The sequence below is a fragment of the Rhineura floridana genome, chromosome 17, assembly GCF_030035675.1.
Source record: "Rhineura floridana isolate rRhiFlo1 chromosome 17, rRhiFlo1.hap2, whole genome shotgun sequence".
NCBI lineage: Eukaryota > Metazoa > Chordata > Lepidosauria > Squamata > Rhineuridae > Rhineura > Rhineura floridana.
This window is the reverse complement of record NC_084496.1, coordinates 20,139,639-20,159,982: the sequence shown is the minus strand read 5'-3', so window position 1 is coordinate 20,159,982 and position 20,344 is coordinate 20,139,639. Positions and strand designations below refer to the sequence as shown.

Genomic DNA, 20,344 nt, shown 5'->3' with positions numbered 1-20,344 from the left:
CCTGTAGATCAACTGAGATAAATATAGTAAAACCACCAGCTGCTCGACCTTTTACACTAGTTTTAAGAGCAGGAGTAGAAAATAAATAAAAACCCTGGAGTGATGGCAAATTTGTTTCAAAGGCCCAAGTTTCCTGCAAGCAGAGAATCTTACATTTTTGTAAATATGTTATGAAATCAGCATCACAGAACTTGTTTCACCAGACCATAATATTCCAAGACAGTACAAATGGTTGTCAGGCTGGAATAATTCTATCCCCATCTTTATTGCTATATATACAGCCATTGCCTGTGAGTGATGGATGAACAAAAACTGCAGCTAGCAGATTTACCTAAAGGTTCTGAGCCAATCTCATGGGGTTCTAAGAATCAGTGCACTGTCCAGTCCTGTGCTAATGTATGGCCATAGGAAACGTTCCTGAAACTGAATTCCTTGGCTGGCTGCAGTTTGTCAGGAATGGCAAGGAAGGTTAGCATTTTGGGATTGAATTGCAGAAGACCAAAGTGAACTGTCCACCGACTGAGAGTTTAATTCTGGTGTAACTATAGAAGTAGGTCTAATATTTGTTTTATTCAGAAGAATATTTCTTAAAGACACCTACCTGTCTTTAATAGCAGATTGTTCAGTAGCAGGGAGTGCAGCAAAAGAATCAATCAAGGTTTCTTCCTAAGGTTACTTAAAATGCCTTGTTGGCAAATCTGTGCTCTTAAGTATGATGCCTTGATTTAACGTTTTTGCTAAATGCTCCGATTTTACATTATAACCTATTTTAATTTTATAAGTGATCAAATTCCCTGTTAAATTTATTTAAGTATTTAGATTTCTCCTTTTATATGTTATGTCTATTTTAAATCGCTCTATGTTTTAATTCTTAATCCTTCTGTTTGTATCTGCAATGGCCTTTGGCCCAAGCAATAGTAATAAACTGAACTGATTTATAAACAAGAAAGTGCATAAAAAGGAAGAAGACAGACACAGCAACACCTGCACATTGCATTATTGGAGACCATAAGATGCTTTGTGGTGATGTTCCTCAAAAGTGGGGTATAATTTTTTTAAATTAATAAAATTAGGAGAAACCACAAGCAATCTGAGCCAAGAAGCACATCTAAAAGAGCTAATGGCTCCTTCAGAGAAATAATTAAGAAATCCTTTTGAAGTCGGTCAGGAGTTTAAAAGTGGGGCTTAGGCTAATCCACAGTGTGTCACACTAAGGGCAAAGCTACTATTATTTTTCTGACTAGAAGGGGAAAGAGAAGGTAAAGCTGAAAGATGGGGACATAGATATTGGGTAAAAGTAGGGGGAAAGGGAGAGAAGAACTATTATTTATTCATTTACTTAGCACCATCTATGTACATGACACATGAGTACAGGTTCCAGCCCAGAGGGGCTTACAATCTGTAATACCACACAGGAAGAGAATTGGGGGTGGGGTGGAGAAAGGGGGTGGGGGAGAGAGGAGGTGGGGGTGGGGGGGAGAGAGAAATGTAACAGGAGAAGCCTACAATTATTTCACTTACACATAATTAGGCCTACATATAGCACTTTTAGAAACTATTTATCAACCATTACCCTGCCCCCCAAATGACAATCAGCCCTAAGGAGGTAGCATGAAATCAGTCATAACATGTCTGACAGATTAAAAAGGTTTTCAACATCCTTCTATAACAGGAAGAAAGAAAGTAGGGCATGGAAGTAGAATTCAGTTACATATAATTTAAAAGAAAAATAAGAAAAAAATCCCATGCCATAGTTTGAGGTTAATAGAGTCCTAAACTGAAATAAATAAATAAATAGATGTAGTAAGATGCTCGTTTTAATCTTAAATTCAGACAGGCAATACTTTTATCAGAACCACTCAATATAGTGAGCAAAATTTCAAATTCATCAGACCATTTCTTTGGCTGGATATTAAGCAAGCAAGCAAGGGGGAAATCAAGAGAGAGGATGAAGGAAGGAAGGAAACATTTGGCTTCAAATAATTATAACGTTTTTATTCTGCCTTGCCTTCAAGGTGTACAGGGCAGCATATCTGGTTCTCCCCTCCCACTTTATCCTCACAACAACCCTGTGTGGCTGAAAGAAACAACAGTCCCAAAGACACATGGCTGGGTGGAAACTCTGACACCAGATCTCCCCAGTCCTAGAATGCCACCCCAAATTCCTTGAAGGAAAGGCAGAATATAAAAGTAATAAAAAGACAACAAGTAGCCAGTCCCCCCTCACCACTTTTGACCTGTTGAAGATTTCTGGAGAAGTCAAAAGCTCACCCCCTATTTTGCTGACGTTTTGGTTGGCCCTAATAAAGGCACTACCTGACGGTGGGGTTTTACGCTTTTGTTATGGACGAAAGGGGTCACCTTCTCTTTTGATTTCAATCCTAGTGCAGGCGTGGGGGTGGGAGCTGTAGCCCTCCCGATGCTGTAGGACTCCAACTCCCATCAGCCCTAGCCAGCATGGCCAAAGCGCCATAAATGATGGAAGGTGCAGTCTAGCAACATCTGGAAGGTCACACAAGCTCCCCACCCCTATCCTAAGGGGAAGAAGCCACCGCCAGAAAAAAAAAAGATTGACCCCTTCCCTCTTTCTAGTGCGCGTGTGTGAGAAAAGACCCTCCCTCCCTCTCTTTACTGCGGAAGCGAAGGTGTGGAGTAAGTTACGCTGAGGGGAATTTTCCTCCTCAACCTCCAGTAAACGCAATAAGTGAAGAAATTAGGAGTCCAAGGGATGAAAGGAAATTTCCCATGAGAAGCCCAGAGGTGCGTGCAACGCTGTCGCCTCCATCTCAGCGCTTCCCAGCCCGCCTTTCGTATATTCCTTGGCAGGAAAGAAGATGGAAAGAAAGGCACAGCGACCGAAAAAGAAACTAGTAATAGTCGTCGTAGCATCTGGAGCCCTCCGAGTCCTCCATGCGCCTTAGCCGCAGCACACGCTTAGCGCTGCCGTTAGTTACCTGACACGCACGCACGCGCACTTAGGTGGGTGTTGCTGGCTCGGAGTCGGCGCACCTGAGGAGGAGCGTTTCACGCTCTTTACGGTAACGCCGCCGCCCCGCTTGACTGAGGGAACAGGACGGGCGCGGCACCACCACCGGCGGACTGCCGCTTAGCCTGGCGCGCCTTAAGGGAGAGGAAGGCCTCCCGAACTCCCCTCGTCGTTCTCCGCCCCCTTCGGCTACGGCAACGGCTAAATTTCAAAAATGGTGAAACCGCTGGAAAGAGGCTCGGCTCCGGAAAAGCCACGCCCACCTCCCTCAGATGTTGTTTGGTCGTGGTGGTTCCTCAGAGGTGGTGGAAAGAAGCACTCTGCACATGTTTGTTGGGGAGGCGGCTCTGCCCCCAGAAAACCCTGCCAATGATGGGAGGGAGCTCTCCTAAATCATTGTTTTATTTATTTATTTATTTGGGACATATCTTAAAAAAAATCTAAACAAAGCAATTTTGAGAATAAACCGAAAACAAATAGAGATGGGGAGCCTCTGGGTGTTGTTGGACTACAATTCCCATAATCCCTGGCTATTAACCTATGCTCTTTGGGGATGATGGGAGCTGGAGTCAATCAACCTTGAGGGCTTTAGATTGTATTAGTTTAACTTTAAAAAAACAAAAAACCCTGCTCTTCAGCTGGAAAAATGAAAAGCCACCTAGCGTTGCAGCCTACAAAGATCAAATATAAAATAGTCCCTGCCCTTAGGTTTATCAAAGGCAAGACATAAAAGGATAAAGGGATTGGGAAGGAAGAGAAAAAAAGATGCAGAGTTCTTGGAACAACTCCCTGCAATTGAACAGTTGAAGACCAGGTGCCAAATGTTTCAAGAGAGCCAATGGAGACGCCCTTCCGTAGGCTATAGCACCCATGTTTTCATTGTAATGTTAACTGTATGGTTGGTGGTTAATTTTAATGAAATGTTTTTGGCATGTTTTTTTAAGCTGCTGTTCTATCATTTTGAAATCTCTTTATGAATTCCTACATGTACTTTATTTTTTTGTTTGTGTAAACCTTGTAAGGGCTATGCCCAAAAAGGCAGCCCAAAAAATATATAAACAAACAAAATCAATAGGGCCAAAAAGTGAGGTATAAATGATTTTATATACAAAACATAATTTAATCAATGATGAAATGGATATATTTTCTTTTGAAAATATTCTTCCTAGAAAGGCTTACAAAAATATATCCCTGGACCAGGAGAGTTTAGCCACAGTAATTTAGGCATTGGTGACTTCAAGACCCGATTACTGCAATGCACTCTATGTGGCGCTTCCCTTGCACTTGACCTGAAAACTGCAATTAGTGCAGAATGCTGCAGCCAGATTGCTGATGGGAGTGAGTCACTGTCAGCATATAACATGGTTGCCAATTTGCTATCGGGTCAAGTTCAAGGTGCTACTATTGATATAAAAAGCCCTTAACAGTTTGGGACCTGTTTACTTGCATGACTGCCTTACCCCATATGTGTCCACTCGAGCACTTCACTCTTTGGAACACTTACTGTTTACGGGTGCCATATAACACTAGGTCCGCACTCATAAGAAATTATTCCTTTACGGTGGCAGCACCTACTCTTTAAAACTCCCTGCCATTTGACCTCAAGCAGGCGCCTATGCTGTATTCCTTTCAGCGCCTACTTAAAGGTTTTGTAAGCAAAGCTATCCAGACCCATAGATGTTGATCTGTTTTATTTTTAGTAGTTTTAATTGTTTTAAATATATTTTAATACTTGTTTTTAATTGTTTTATTGACAATTTTAATATTTTGTAAACCACTTAGAAGTGTTTGCATTCAAGCAGCATATAAATCATTAAATAAAATAAATATACACACATATATACACTTATAGACAGCCAGTGTGGTGTTGTGGTTAAGGTGTTGGACTACGACCTGGGAGACCAGGGTTCGAATCCCCACACAGCCACGAAGCTCACTGGGTGACCTTGGGCCAGTCACTGCCTCTCAGCCTCAGAGGAAGGCAATGGTGAACCCCCTCTGAATACCACTTACCATGAACACCCTATTCATGGGGTTGCCATAAGTCGGGACTGACTTGAAGGCAGTCCAAATATATATATAGATATATACATACACACACACAAGTACAACACAATCCAGAAAAACAAAGCAAGACATTAAAATAATACAGTGCTGAAAAGCAGCATACAACTACTTTGAAGAGGACTAAACACTTTAAAAAAAAATAAATTTTGCCAGTTGCTGAAAAGATAAGATAGGCATTGGTGCAATTTGCTATAGAAAGCGCATTCCACAGCTGTGGTGCCTCCACTAAGAAAACAGAGTCAGTATGTTTTATTCTATTGAATTATATTTACATGGAGTTTTATAGCTATCACCATGGCTGGAGTGTCAGACTAGAAGTGAAGAGACCAAGGGCCAGGTTCAAAGCCCTGCTCAGGCATGAAGCTCACTGGGGGATCTTGGGGCAGTCACCATCTCTCAGATTAACCTTCCTTACAGGGCTGTTGTGATGATAAAAGGGATATGGAAAAACCATATATGCTGCCTTGAAAGAAAGGTTGTGATAAAAAATACAGTAACATAACTGAAGGCCGCATGCACAGCATTTTCTGGACATCTCCCATTCAGGTTTAGATCTCTAGCTTGAACAATGTTGCTGTGTCATTTCCCATCACTGGCAAATCCTAATCTGCACCTCCTCCCCACCCTCCCAGGTCATGCCATCTGTGTACATTATTGTAATTGTATTGCTGACCTTATTTTGCCATACAGTATTTGCACTGATGCAGTTTATTACAATGTAAAATTTCATTTTGAGAACCTGCCAGTTTATATGTCCTTGTAAAAAGTAGCTATGGAAGGAGCTGATAGGCTGCCAACTGTCAGTATTACACACCCAAATTGCGTAGATGAGCATAACAATGATGATGCCCCCAGTAGCTTTTATTATAGCTGCAACAGCATCCTGTTTGAAGTGAGCAAGGCCTCTCTTACAAACATTTATTACAATGATTTCCATTCTGCCTTTCAGCAACATCAAACTACATTAAACACACACACACACTGCATAGAAACATGTAAAAAGGCATCAGGACCTTTCCTACAGGGTGGTTGGTGGTAAAATGACCATGAGATTAGTTAGCTAGAGCAGGCTCCAAGGTGGTCTTTGCCTGCCGCACCCTCTCTCCTGGAATCCCCCCCATAAGACAGTTGATGGCCCCGAAGGTGGGAGAGGAGAGAAAGTCCAGCTGGACCATATACCATAATATATCAAGCTTAAAGTTATACTTCATTTATATTGCCATTCAGGATGGCTTACACACCCCTTTTATCTTCACAACAACCCTATGAGGTAGGTTAGGCAGTGTTGATACATGCTGCGCTCTAGTGTGATTTTGAACTTCATTCTGAGGAACAAACTACATTGGTTGACCCCAAGTTCTAGTATTATGAAAGGGGGGCAGGATCCACTCTTATACCATTAATTATTTTACAGGACCTGCAACAAAATGTTGCAATGTTCAGTATTCCAGCCATGCTTTTTTTAAAAGGATACTCTGTTTCATTTTCTCTCTCCCATGGTTTTCAGTCCTCCTATCCCCAGTGGTCAGTAAGCATTCCCTGGCCAGTAAGCATGCAGGATCTTCAATTAGTTGTTTTCTTGGGGGGGCGGGCAGCTTGCTGGTATATGAATTTAAGATTTATTGGCAGCCATGTGCATCACTGCACTTGTTATTTTGTTGCGCATTCACCCAGGGAATAATTTAGAGTTCTTCAGTTTGGTTTGGATCTCACCATCTTGAATAATTCACAAACTTTGCTTACCTCATTGCTCATCCCTTACTTCAGATAATTTAGAAGTTAAATACAGCTTCCTGGCTGCTTACAATTTTTAACTGTGAAAACTATCCCTTCTCATTCCTGATCTTTAACCAGTTTACAGTTCTACAAAAGGTCACATTCTCTTGTCTCATGAATGGTGTTTACTCAGAAGCCTTTAGTCAAGGACTTTGGAGAATGATTGCGGCCTATTGCCGAAATAAAACACAGACACCATTCCTTGGGTTAAATAATGGGCCACTTTATTTAAACAGAATCAATTGAATAATGAACCTGCAGAAGGGAGATTAAGTGCGGGAGCATTCTGGTGATCCAGGCAAAGCCTGTTTGCAGCTATCGGGCGACCATACCCTGCCTGAGCCTGGGGCTGACCTGTGCCAGCCCCCCAGCTCCAGCCACACCATGAAGATGTGTAGGGGGTCCAACCCGCATCACCGCCCCTCGGAGCCCTGAAACTCTGAGCGGATGAGGCACGTTGGCCCCAAAGGCGGCCTGTACCCTGTCCCCGGGCCGTGTAGCCCTGAGCTGCAGGCCTCCAGACCGCCTGTCACCCCCAAAGGTGCCTAAAGGTATCACCTAGCTGCCCTTTCCCTTTAACCTTTCCCCGCACTTCTTCGCCACAAAAGGGGGACAAGCCTCTGCTTAGTCCCCCTTTACCCCACACCCGAGAAGAATCTGGTGTAAACCCTTCTGCAGGTCCCCAAGAAAGATGTCATTGCCCGTGTCAGTCAAATGGACGCCGTCAGGCCGAAACAGCTCCAGCTTGTTGTGGCCCACCTCTGGGTGGTGGATGACAGAACCTCCCAAGTCCCTAAGGGCCCTCTGAATTTGCCTGTTCACCTTTTTCCGTGCCCTGTCCATCCCGCGTGGATCACCGGCACAATTCCACCTCCTGCGCGGCAGGATGTCTGACCACACTAAGTGCACCCCTGGCCAGCAACGTGCAATGGCCCGGAGATCACCACATGCCTGTTCAATTAGGGCCTTGCCCTTTAACAGACCCAAGTCGTTGCCCCCGAGGTGGATGACCAGCACCTGGGGCACCGCCAGTTCCACAGCCGGTTGAAACAAGGCTGGCAGGAGCCCGTCCCAACGCATCCCCCGACGTCCCAGCCACCGCACTGCGGCCCATTGACTGAGCCCCAGCTGCGTGCCAAAGTGAGACTTCGCCGCCCTGCGGCCCGCCCAGAAAATCATACTGTGGCCACATAGGAGGATGCGTGGCTGCTCCGATCTTGTCCAGCAATCTGTTGACACAACAATGACATTGCGTAACAAAAAGGGGGGGCATGGGGGGCAACATCTAGCCGCTGGCGTCGTGTGTGTCAGCCAGTGGTCTAACGTAGGCCTTGTATGCGTCCGAGGACCACCCGCCCACAGCCTGAAGCCTGTCTTTAGAGAAGCCCAAGAGGGCCACCGTGGAGGCCGCGCCTATCCGGAAGGAGTGTGTCCCAAACTTACTGGGGTCCACGCCTAAATTCCCCAGTGCGGCCTTCGCCACGGACCAGAACTGGTATCTGGTAAGGGGCTGGGAGTTCCTATGTATGAATAGGTACCCTGACTGCGACCCCCTCATTGCCACAAAACCACGCAGGGCTGTTACTGGGCAGAGTTCTTGCTGCTGGCATGGGGCCAATACCACCAGGCGCCCCTTACCATGCTGGTCCGTTTTAGACCTCCTGAGTCGCAGGAGGGCCCGCTCCGCCCTCCAGCTGAGGTCGGAGCCCAGCAGAGCCCAGAGGGAGTCATCCATCTTAGAAGCCGCCACCTCCCCAATTCGGAAGGCCCCGAAAAACAGAGTGAGGGCCGCAGCATGATATAGCAGGGCCTCGAAAGGGGAAGAACACAAGTGCTTCCACTGTCCCTGCAGGCCAAACAATAGCTCCGGGGAAAAGGGGAGGCGGGCATCCGGGGGGCAAGGGCACTCGCGGGACCAACCCTCCAGCATCCGGCGCACCCTAAAGTCACCTGTGTAGTCCTGAAAGCCCCGTGCCTTCGCTAGGAAAGCGAGGCCTGAGAGCTTACCTTTGATGGTCCTGACTGAAAGGCCTCTCCGTTTCCCCTCCACGCAGAACTCCATAAGCTGCTCAACAGGGATGGGCCACTCCTGGGCGTAACCCCTGGACTCTCTGAAGTTTGATAGATCCCTACCTGCCCCCTGGTAGCTGGCCAAAGTGCTGGGCGCCACAGAAAGGCTTATGGCCCTTTCTGATTCAATCCTCCAATCTCCCATAGCGCTGGGGGGAACAACTCCGGCAGAGCCCTTGCCCACGGTGCCAGCTGGTGAAACCTCTCCATCTGGTTCCGTGATAGAGCATCAGCAATACTATTGTCAATACCTGGAACATGGCGTGCCAGGAACTGAATATTATAGCGAAGACATTGGAGCACGAATGCTCGCACCAGATGCATAACGTTGGGGTTTCTAGAGGACAGGGTGTTAATAACGTGCACTGTGGGGAGGTTGTCGCACCAAAAGTGGACTGAGGAATTACCCAACTTGTCGGGCCAGAGGTGTACAGCCACGACAATGGGGAAGAACTCCAAGAACGTCAGGTCTCTGGTCAGGCCAGCCAGTGTCCAGCCCTGCGGCCAGCTGCCGTGGCACCATGAGTCATGAAGAATGACCCCAAAACCGAAGGCACCCGAGGCATCGGAGTGCACCTGTAGCTCTGCCTCCAACAGGCGATCCCTTCTCCATAGGGAGACCCCATTAAATTCCCGCAAGAAGGTGGACCACACTGTCAGGTCAGCCCTAAGAGCGGCTGTCACCCGTGTGCGGTGGTAGGATCGTGACAGGCCAGCCATGGCGTCATATACGCGCCACAGGAAGGCACGGCCGGGCGCTACAACTCTGCAGGCAAAGTTCAGATGGCCTGCCAGCCGTTGGAGCGTGGCTAATGTCACCTTATTAGAACTGACCACCTCTGAGATCTTCTCCCTGAGGGCCCCCAACTTATCATGAGGGAGCCTCCAGCATTGGGCCACCGTATCTATCTCGATGCCCAGAAACGTGAGAGCGGTGGACGGGCCCTCAGTTTTCTCGGCCGCGAGGGGGACGCCCAGCTCCCCAGCCAGTCCCGCAAAATGTGCCATGAATGCCCTACAGGTGCCTGAGTCCGCAGGGCCCGCAAACAGGTAGTCATCCAAATAGTGTACCACTGATTGCAAACCTGCGCGCCTCTTGACCGCCCATTCCAAGAAGGAGCTGAAGCGCTCGAAAACAGAGCATGATATAGAGCAGCCCATAGGCAATGCCCTGTCCACGTAATATTCACCCTCAAAAGCCAAGCCCAACAGCTCGAAGTCCTGTGGGTGGACTGGGAGGAGGCGGAAAGCAGACTTGATGTCACACTTTCCCATAAGGGCCCCGACCCCGCAGTCCCTGACCATTCACACAGCACAGTCGAATGATGTGTAGCGGACCGAGCACAGCTCCGCTGGGATGAAGTCATTGACTGACTCACCCTGTGGAAAGGACAGGTGGTGTATCAGGCGAAAATTCACCTGGTGCCCTCTTGGGGACGAGGCCCAACGGGGAAACTCTGAGTGAGGGGATGGGTGGTGCCGCAAAGGGGCCCAAAACCCAGCCGGCTACTACTTCCTTCCTAATTTTTTCTCTCAGAACTGATTCCATGCCTTCTACTGACTTAAGGTTGCGGGACATGAAAGGTCGCCTGGGACCCAAATAGGGGATCCGAAAACCCACTGTGAAGCCTTCGAGTAAAAACTGGACATCTTGGACTCGGGGGTAAAGGTGGAGTAAGTGTTGGAGCTCAGCGATTTTAATTGGGCTGGGGCCCCTTTCCCTGAGCTGCGCCTGCAGCTCCTGGCTTTCTTGCGCCAGCCGAATCCGTTTCCACCTCTGAAGGGGCGGCCCCTGGGGCAGCTAGTGCAGGCGTGGGGGCCCCTACATATGGCACATTCATGTCTAAACCTGCATGGGCTCCAACCGCAGAGGCCACGCGAGCTGAACTCCCAGCAAAGCAGGCGGGGTTGAACCCCCTGCCCCGCAGGCCCGCGGGAAGCAGTTGCTGATGCCTGGCGCGCCAAGAGATGGCCACTGTCCGCCCTCTCACCTGCCATGGGCTTAGAATGTGCCATAAATTGCAGTCACAGGTCAGCCTCCTTTTTGTCCCAGGGGAGGGATGTATCAAAAGCCGCCCTCATACGTAACGCCTGGTCATAGTCCAACTACTCAGAGTAGCCCCGATATATGATATCAAGGTATTTGATCAGTACCGAGGCCCTATGAGGCTGCCTCTGTATTACCACCCCCATGTACGTAAGGAATGCAGGCAGCCAGTTAGACCAAGAGCGCTCTACCCGTCGCCGCTTGGGCCTATCGGGCTCTGCATGTTCCCCTTTATCCTTATCCTTCCCCACCGGCTCCCTGTACAGGAGTGAGAATAGGTCCACGTACTCTCCCATATTCTGTCCTTCGTAGCAGGCAGCAGATGAAAACCTAGTGGGGCAGACGTCTCCCCAAAAGGTATGGCCCCCTCTCTGACTGATCCCAGGGGGTCGGATATCTCTGCATGGGGGTTGGCAGACAGGGCGGGCTGATTCCCTCCTTCCATCGCCGTCCCAGCAGCGAGGTGCCAGACCTGCTCGCAGGCCTCCCTTAGGGGATGCTGCTGCTGTGGCATAACCTCCCCCCCCGCCGGCAGGAGTCCCTGCCTGCCCATATCCCTCTGTTACCGCTGGTGGGGAAAAGGGCCAGTAGGGGTACCCCCAGGGGGCCCAGCTCCACTGCCGCTGCCCTTGTTGGTGTGGCACGATAGAGGACTCACCCTGTGTGCTTTCCGCCGAAGGTCCTTGTGTGGGCTGTATTGTCGGGGCTGCTTGCAAGGTGGGAGCTGCGCCTGGCTCTATGCTGGGCGTCCTCGCCTCAGCCCTGGGCCCGGCCTCCAGCGCATCCAGTCGCGCTAAGATGGAAGCAACACCCCCTGCATCAGCCCTGTTCACTGGCCGCTGCATTTCCCCCCGATAACATTTAGGTGGTGGGTCCTTCACCTTCCCTGTCACAGGTTGGTCCCGAGGTGCACTAGGATGGGCTGAGCCATGCTCTAGGGCCTCCAACCTGGCTAATATGGCCGCCCATGGTGGCCCCTCCCCACTCCTTGCCCCCACCACCGCTGGGGGTGGGCATCTCCCCCCCGCTTTGGGGGCCTTTCCTTTCCCTTTTGGCCCCCCTTGTCCTTTCTTGGGTGGCATAACTAGCTGATTTGGGTCTCCCTGGCCCAACCCTGTCTAGAGAGGGAGATAGGGGCCCCGCTTACAAAACGACATGATTTCAAAACGTTGTGAAGGGGTCCGCCTGCTTATTCTATACCCCCTCCCGGCACCCAATTATCCAGGGGGGAGCCTAATTGCCCTGCACGCGGCAAGGATTGATGGTTGGGGTCGTGCACCCCCTACCCCCGCATTAATTAAAATTAAAATTAAAATTTAAAAATTGCCGGCCAAAGGCCGCCTAGCCTGTGGTCCTCGCGCTGCTGGATCCGATCCTGCGCTGCCGCCTCGTAGTGACTGCACTGCCGCTGCAGGGCCTCCCAAGGCCAGGAGCCTCACCGCGTAGGCCTTGGTGCCAGCCACCAAGCCTCGCTATGCGCCGCCTCGCCGCCGCTGCCTCCCTGTCTCCCGAGGAGGCTGGAGGGGGGGGCTCGCTGCCGCACAGCCAGCTTGGCCTCAGAAAGCCTCCAGAGGCCCACATGCACCGGCAAAGGAGCTGTGCCGCGCCGAAGCTGCTGCCGAGATTGCCGCCGAAATTTGAACTGGATGGCGGGAAGCAGGTGGGGCGGCCTTAAATAGCCTTCAGCCGCCCCGCCTCCCTGCTGCGTCACACGACGGCGCGCCAGCGCACTGTGTGCGCGCGCATCCCCTAAGATGGCGGCCTGGACATCGGCAGCGGCCGCAAGCTTGCCCCTTTGCCCGGTAAGTCCCAGGCACGGAACGGGATTTTTTGGACTATAGTAAACAAAAATAACAAAAAATAAAGTATTTCCAAAAGAAAAACTACCCAATCCTAGGACACTAAAAGCAAGAGAGAACTACTGGATATATAGACTCAACACCCTAACACTCCCACGGTCTTATCTTAGAGGATAATACACATTTATTGATTTCTCATTTATATAGTAGGTATCACCTTCTTCTGTCCAGTATTCTTAGAACTTTGCTCCCACTGCATTTCATGATAAAGTATGTGTCTGTATTTGCGTGTGTGCGTAAAAATCAAGTGACCGACAAAATAGAAAAGAGGCTTAACTTTCTTCAGTTAAATATATTGACTTCTACCTTTGTCAGTGACACAGTTGGCTTTCACACTAGGCACTGGAAGCCAACTGTGTCACTGACAAAGGTAGAAGCCAATATATTTAACTGAAGAAAGTTAAGCCTCTTTTCTATTTTGTCGGTCACTTGATTTTTACGCGCACACGCACACGCAAATAGACACATACTTTATCATAAAATGCAGTGTATCAAAATACCAAATGACAAATATTAAACATTTCATAAACCTGGACACTATTAGCTAAAATGAGAGTTCAGTTAGTTGCAGCACAACCAATAAAGAAAGTGATTCATTTAATAAAGGCACTGAGGTACAGAAAAACAAAACACTGCAGCAAGCCAAACTATAATGAATATCAAGACAGATATACCATTAATTTCATTCTTCTCTGTAATTCATTCATTCCTTTTCAAACCCTGTTTGAGTCATTCATTCATGCCTTAAACACAACCTAAATAACTTTGTACAGATCAATACAAGCTCATCCCATTGTCAACCAAAGCAGCCCAGGAAATTAGGTATTTATATTACTGGAAATGAGGTAACATGACTTTTAGTGCAAGGAGATCAACAAGTTAATTTTCTGCTCCCTGCTGTCATGGCTGGACACATTCAGTCTTAATTCAAATGCAAAACAGTTGCCACTCCTCTTTGCAGTAAAGATTGTCTAGGCTCAGGGTCTAAATGCTTCATGCTTTAGAGATCCAAACGCAATACTTTTAAAGAACCACCAAGGCCAAAAATGGATTTGACATATGGATTTTGCAAGATGCATAGTAACTTGTAAGATACATAGCTGAGTAACCTATTGTAACATCATTTAGTGGTCCAAGGTTCACCACAGAGATGGTAAGACACAGGATTTGGAACAATGTATTGTAGATCAAATGAACTCTTATTCATACATTTGTCTTTTCCATTTTTTTCAGGTAAAAAAGCTACAATCTTTTCACACACACACACAAATGTCAGAGCGTGTCAGATGAAATTTCTCCATTTATTGAAGTGGCAACATTCTATGGCACAAATGAGAAGAAAACTCCACTCCTAATTTAAGAGTTTTGTGTATTCCCATTAAGGCATTTATGATTTTGAGTATCTCCAGCCTGTTGATTCAATGTGCAGCAGCAGTTGATCACAGTAGGTCGGGCTACGATGTTTGTGCACAACTGCTTCAATTTCTTTTGCCATGATGTCTGGATAGAGAACACCTCCTTCTTTCAAAATATCTGCAAAACATATGTTTATACAGTAATAAAAACAGCTTGTCCATTGCTTTCTGCTCTTTGTGAAAAACACACATACTTTCTTTGTTCAGAAAGCATGCAATTTTTCAGAAACAGTAACACCAAAAATCCACAATAGTTTCAGGGGAGTGCTCCATTAGTATATTTGAAGAAATTTCTCATATAGATAGAATGGTTAGAGATGGCAATACTTATAAACACTTTTTGACAATTGACAGTTATAATGAAATGGTAAAATGATTCCCAGTCATCCTGGTAAATTTTATACAACATTTATATTATTAAATGATATCTCAACCATATCAGGAAGACTTTTTTCAGTAATGAGAAAAACCATGGCCTCAAAACTCATCTTAAAAAAAAAAAGAGGATAAAACATGCTGGTCACAAATCTTCCCCCTTTTGCTGGAAAAAAATATAAAGCTGTTAAATTAAATATATATAAAACTAAAAAACACAAATTCCATGCATGAACATAAAGTATTCTTCTTGATCCTTCTAGGTACAAGATTTCCAGAAAACCTACTTGAGTTTTTTTCACGCAAAATGAAATTTTGGGGAAAACTGAAATGTGTGCAACATTCTTATGAAACATACACTTATGGTGCTGCTTTGAAGACATAAAATGCATCATTTATGTGGTTCCCAACCTGGGGGCCATGATCCCCAGGGGAGCCACAAAGTAATCCAGAGGGGGCCATGAACAGTAAAGAAATGAATTACTTATTTTTTTTTAAAGTGTTCACTCCTTGGAAGCTGTCTCTTCCCCACTGCTGCTGCAGACGACACCTCCCCTTTGCTCCAAATGAGAGCAGAGGACTTTTGCTGAAGCGCCAGAGCATCTTTCAGGCGTGCCCAGGGCAGGCATCTGCCTATAAAACGTGGCAGATGCCAAAAAAGGTTGCTTTCCCGCTTCCTTCCTGGCAACCAGCCTGCCTGCCTTTCTTGGCTCCTGCTTCACTGCCACCTCCTTTAAAAATGATTCTTATTTGCAAGGCTGCCCAGATCTGGCCTTCCGCCCAGATGGAGCCAAGGAGCAGTGAGGAAGCTCAGGACTTGCTCAACCCCATCTTTCAGCCTAAGTGTGTGTGCCAGTGTCCCCCCGTTTCCTCCACCTACACTCCACCCCCCTAAACTCTCTCTCCAAGATGCTGTGGCAGTTGAGGGCCCACGTGCCCAAATGCATGCACGCCTGCAGATGCTTGCAGGAGGGGCAGGAGTATTTGTCTGTGTGCGTGTGTGCACACTGATCTGTTTTCTGCTCCACTCTCATTCCCCAATTGCATGCTAACCAAGTCATCAGTTCTGATGATCATTCCAAGGCCTAAAAGCACTAACCCCCCTCCTCAACCTATCCACCCTTTTGTCTTCACAATCTAGCATCCCCACCACTACCACATTGCTGCTGCTTTAGTATTAAAAAGCTCAGGTTGGCTGAGGCTGGGGTTCACATACTGCAGCTGAAATGTATTTGTTTATTTAATTACTATTGTGTTTATATCCCACCTTTCCTCCAAGTTGCTCAAGGTAGTCACATGGTCCCCCCTTTTCCATTTTCTTCTTACACCAACCCTGTGAGATAGGTCAGGCTGAGAGACTGTGTCTGGCCCAAGGTCGCCCAGTGGGCTTCATGGCTGGGTGGGGATTTGAACCTGGATCTTAGTCCAACACTGTAACCCACTGGTGTTGGGAGACAGGACTGTACATCTTCAGACTGGGTGGGGGGGGAAATACCAATTTGACTGTACCTTTGCATTAAGAAAAGAAAGCAACACCTCCCTGTCTGCAGGGAGCTTTTTATGGAAAGGGATATTTGGAGTGTGATTTTGCCACACACCATTTTTTCAATTAACAGAGACTAAAATTACAATCGGCATAGGAGGGAGTCACAAAATTTGTTGAGCTTACAAAGGGGGTCCCATACTCATATAAAGATGGGGAACCACTGATTTATAATTTAGAAAGCAAATAAAATTGTACTATATGGCATATTAGGAAATTTACAGAGTAATCCTATGCACATTTATATAGAATTGACCCAGTCCCTTTAATGGAGCTCACTCCAAGTAGGTGTGCATCAAATTGGAGTCTCATAAGTATACAAATGTCTTTGCTAGCACAAAATGAACTTGTAAACATTTCCAATATGAGAGACAGAGCTGCAACCAGGAGCACTCTATGGTAGCTAAGCATGAGTATCTTAGTTTTTGCCATCAGAGAAGAAAAAACAAGCTGAAAATAGAAAACACTAGATCAAAGGTCACCAGAAGAAAACAAGCAGCCGTCCACAAGCAAGAAAGGCCCTGTATTCTCCTTGCATGAAAATAGTAGCAACCTAAGTGCAGAAGTGCATCTTGGATTTGAGTATTGTATATACATCTACAGGAGTGTTCTTCAGCCTTGGGTCCCCAGATGTTGTTGGACTCCAACTCCCAGCAACCCCAGCCAGCCTAGCCAATGGTCAGACATGGTGGAAGCTGTAGTCCAACAACATCTGAGGACACTGGCCTACAGCCTAACACAGTAGATTGTGTTTCATAAAGATCTTCATTCTATGTGAGGTCTTTTACTCACATTTGAGTGAAACCTTGCCTTTAAATGCATTTCATTCATTCCAAACTACAAAATATTTCATAGGATCTTCCTACCCCCATCCAGTGTTCCCCGTATTTTCCAAATGTCCTTGGATTTTGCTCTCCACCCCCGCTTTCCGGGCCTTCACATTTCTAGTTCCTTTACATTTCTTGTTACTTAAAAATGAGTTCTATCAGCTTCAGTGTACACCAACTTTGTGCCAGAGACAAAGTAAAGAACAACATGGCCAAGATCTTGATGTTCATAGAACTACTCTACACTGAAGGTAGCTGTGGAATTATGTTTCTTAAACTGCAGCAGCACCCTAGGCTGCACGGAAATTGTTTTTCAAATTGAGGGAGTTTCAAAAGCTATTTGTGATTCAATATTTGGAGGGTGCAGGTATCTGCTGTTAAAAGGGAAAAAATAAAAATCCAGTTAGGTACATGCAGGTTCTCGGGTGCCTCCTTGGATTCATGTTTAGTTTTATGCAGCCAACTCAATCCAGAGCTCGACATTCACACTAATACAAATCCGATGCTTTTGCATAAATAAGTGCCTTCCTCCATTCAAATTCATGGGGAAAGTCTTGTAGATGGCTATAGCTATGTGCAATTTATAGGATGTGCACTGGTGCCTCTGCAAGAAGATCCCGGTGCAGTTGGGGCCTAAAATTGTCTGCTTGGGTCACAGATGCAGCACAAGGTAAAGCCTATTATTAAGTGTCAAGAGAGTTAACTGAAAATGATATTTTGCACTTATTTTAGTAAGCAAAAGCATCCCTGTGTGAACTTTTCAGAAATTAATTTGCATGGGACTCAGTGAAAGCAGGACTCAAATAGGATATCTGAACTTTTGAAAAGACTGCCTCCTCCATCTTTTCCTCTCTAGTTTCTTTATTTCTTTCAAATCCCTTTGGATGATTTGCTCTCCTAGCAAACAGCCATGCCTCCTCAAGGTTGACCAGCTCTCACCCAGAGCATAATTATTTCTCACAAGCACTTAAGATATTTCACATTACCAGAAAGGGCAAGGGTACTCCTACTACAGCATCCAGAAGAGTCAAGGAACTCCCTCAGTCTTTTCTGACCTTCATTTGTCATATGGTGACGTAATTGCTTCTGTTGCTGCTCCAGAGAATAGGTGCTTAATCCAACTTTCTAAAAAAATATCAAACCAACAACTCATTCAAGGCTTACCTAAAACAGCAGACTGGATATTTTGGTCAGGATCATCCAGGTGAACCAACAGTTCCTGATAGAGAACCTCAATATTGGCTTTCAATAGGGCTTTCTTTTCATCACTGTTTATACATTTGAACCAGTTGACCAAGGCATTAGCAGCTGCAAGTCGGACCTCGTGTGATGAATCATCCAAACGCTTTAAGAGTTCTGAAAATGAAACAACAGCATAAAAAGCTTACTGAATGGAAACTGTCTCTGCCATGTTCAGGAACAGATGGAAATTATGTTGCAAAAAAATGTGGAAGCTATTTTGTTCTTAAAATTGACACCCTGCTGACTTGGACTCACAAAATATATATATATTAAAAATATTCCGTTCAATAATATTATCAGAAGGTGAAAACTTACTTTCTTCAATTATCTTCCTGGAGAAAAAAAAGATATGGAGACTTTGTCAGGCATGGGGAACCTGTGCACCTCCAGACATTGGTGGACTCCAACTCCCATAGCATCCTAAACTATGGGCCATGCTGCCTGGACCTGATGAGAACTGGAATCTAATAATATCTGGAGGGCCACAGGTTCCCCATCCCTATTTTTTGCCTACCAATTTACTCCTCTTCATACCAATCTGTTCTCTCCACCAGAGTAACAATTGTTGCCTAAAATTAGCAAGTTATACTGCTTTTTTCCCCCTTGGCTCAGCTAAAAATATAACCCAACAGAATCATTGCTTTAAAAGGACAACTGTATATGCATGAACTACTTGTTTCTTTTCTCCATGTGACTATTCGTACATACGTGTTTGCCTAGAGATACTGCATATATGTCAATTAAGCTTTATACCACTTCAACCTGTGGTGGCCAGCAGCTGCTTTTGCAGTTGTGGGAGCACCTCTCCCAACTCTCACCAAGTTTCAACAACCAAATGACCCAGGACAAGGCGTGAAAGTACATGATGCAGCAACCTTGCTGGAGCTAATTAGTTTGGGCCTGGTCAATCTCTAAGTGAGAGACTATATAGGAACCCTCTCTATGCTACTCTGAGCTCCCCAAACATAAAATGGGGTATTATTTCTTACAATAATATCCCATTTTATGTTTGGGGACCTCAGAGTAGCATGGAGTGTTCTTGTGCCAGCTGTCACTTTGATAAACTATATTCAACACTGATAAACTTGAAATCATTTGAAATCCTGCAGCTATTTACATAATTTAAGAACACAAATATACCATCTATATCATGAGCAAACTGTGGCATAGGTGGCATAAATGTCATAGACTATGGGAGCTTGTGGGATAAGAACACAAGAAGACCTCCTAGATCAGGCCGTTGACCCATCTAGTCCAGCATCCTGTTCTCACAGTGACCGACCAGATGCTTCTAGGAAGCCTGCAAGCAGAACCTAAGCATAAGAACACTCTTCTGCAGTTTCCAGAAACTGGTGTTCAGAACCATACTGCCTCTGACAGTAGAAGCAGAGCATATCTATACCTGCACAGGAGTAGAGAGAGGGGTTTATGGGCCTGGCAATGGTAACAAATCCTCCACTCTGGCTCCCCTGTACCCTGTTGCTGCCTGCTCCACATTTAGCAGATTAGAAGGAAAACCATATCAAAGCACACAATGTACCTGTACTGTCAACTGAACTCAAGTGATACATTCTCAAACTATGGAAGTCAAAAAGATGGGCTGCTGCCACCACCACGTATCATACCTGGGTAAATTTTGCTGAGTTCAAACTGTTTTACACAGCCATGTAAAAAAATGCAAATTATTCGACAAGACATTAAGCGTGTCATTTTGGAATCTTCCTCCAGGGTGCCAATTATTTTGGGCAGTAGTACATCTTCAACTTTCAGCATCTGAAACCAAGAAAAGGAATCACCAGCTTAAGAAAATGGTCTTTGGTTATAATCAGCTCATTTTCCATTATCAAATCAGTTATTATAATCACTGAAATCAGCAGGACACAGACAAATGCAAGGATAGGTGCGGATGTTAATAAGGTAAATCTCTTAAAGGAAGTTCCCTCTCTTTGCCCCATTTGCTCAGCAAATTATGGGGTGGGGATTTATTCCTGGAAGACAGCCTGATCTCTACTTTTTGGATTTTATTCAATGAACAATACTGCATACAGATAATAAAAATGGCCTGTTGAAATTATAAGCTAAGGTCCTCGGAACTTTTTCATTCTCTGAGTATCTGCTGTTCAGCTCTGTGGGATAT

The 20,344-nt window shown here is 46.0% G+C and overlaps 2 protein-coding genes across 2 annotated transcripts in view; both read right to left on the bottom strand.

Moving 5' to 3' along the window:
* The window catches only part of SUN1 (Sad1 and UNC84 domain containing 1), an 87,977-nt gene extending 84,748 nt beyond the window's left edge, over window positions 1–3,229 (bottom strand). Inside the window, exon 1 of the mRNA XM_061600461.1 lies at window positions 2,955–3,229. The gene's annotated coding sequence lies outside the window, so the exon portion shown is untranslated. The remainder of the gene's footprint in view (window positions 1–2,954) is intronic.
* Window positions 3,230–13,380: 10,151 nt separating this feature from the next.
* Window positions 13,381–20,344, bottom strand: part of DNAAF5 (dynein axonemal assembly factor 5) — a 53,094-nt gene continuing 46,130 nt past the window's right edge. The window contains exons 11-13 of the mRNA XM_061599979.1: window positions 19,833–19,980; window positions 18,130–18,321; window positions 13,381–14,338 (exon numbers count right to left, since the gene is read on the bottom strand). Coding sequence (XP_061455963.1) covers window positions 14,193–14,338; window positions 18,130–18,321; window positions 19,833–19,980 — 486 coding nt within the window. The 3' untranslated portion in view covers window positions 13,381–14,192. The remainder of the gene's footprint in view (window positions 14,339–18,129; window positions 18,322–19,832; window positions 19,981–20,344) is intronic.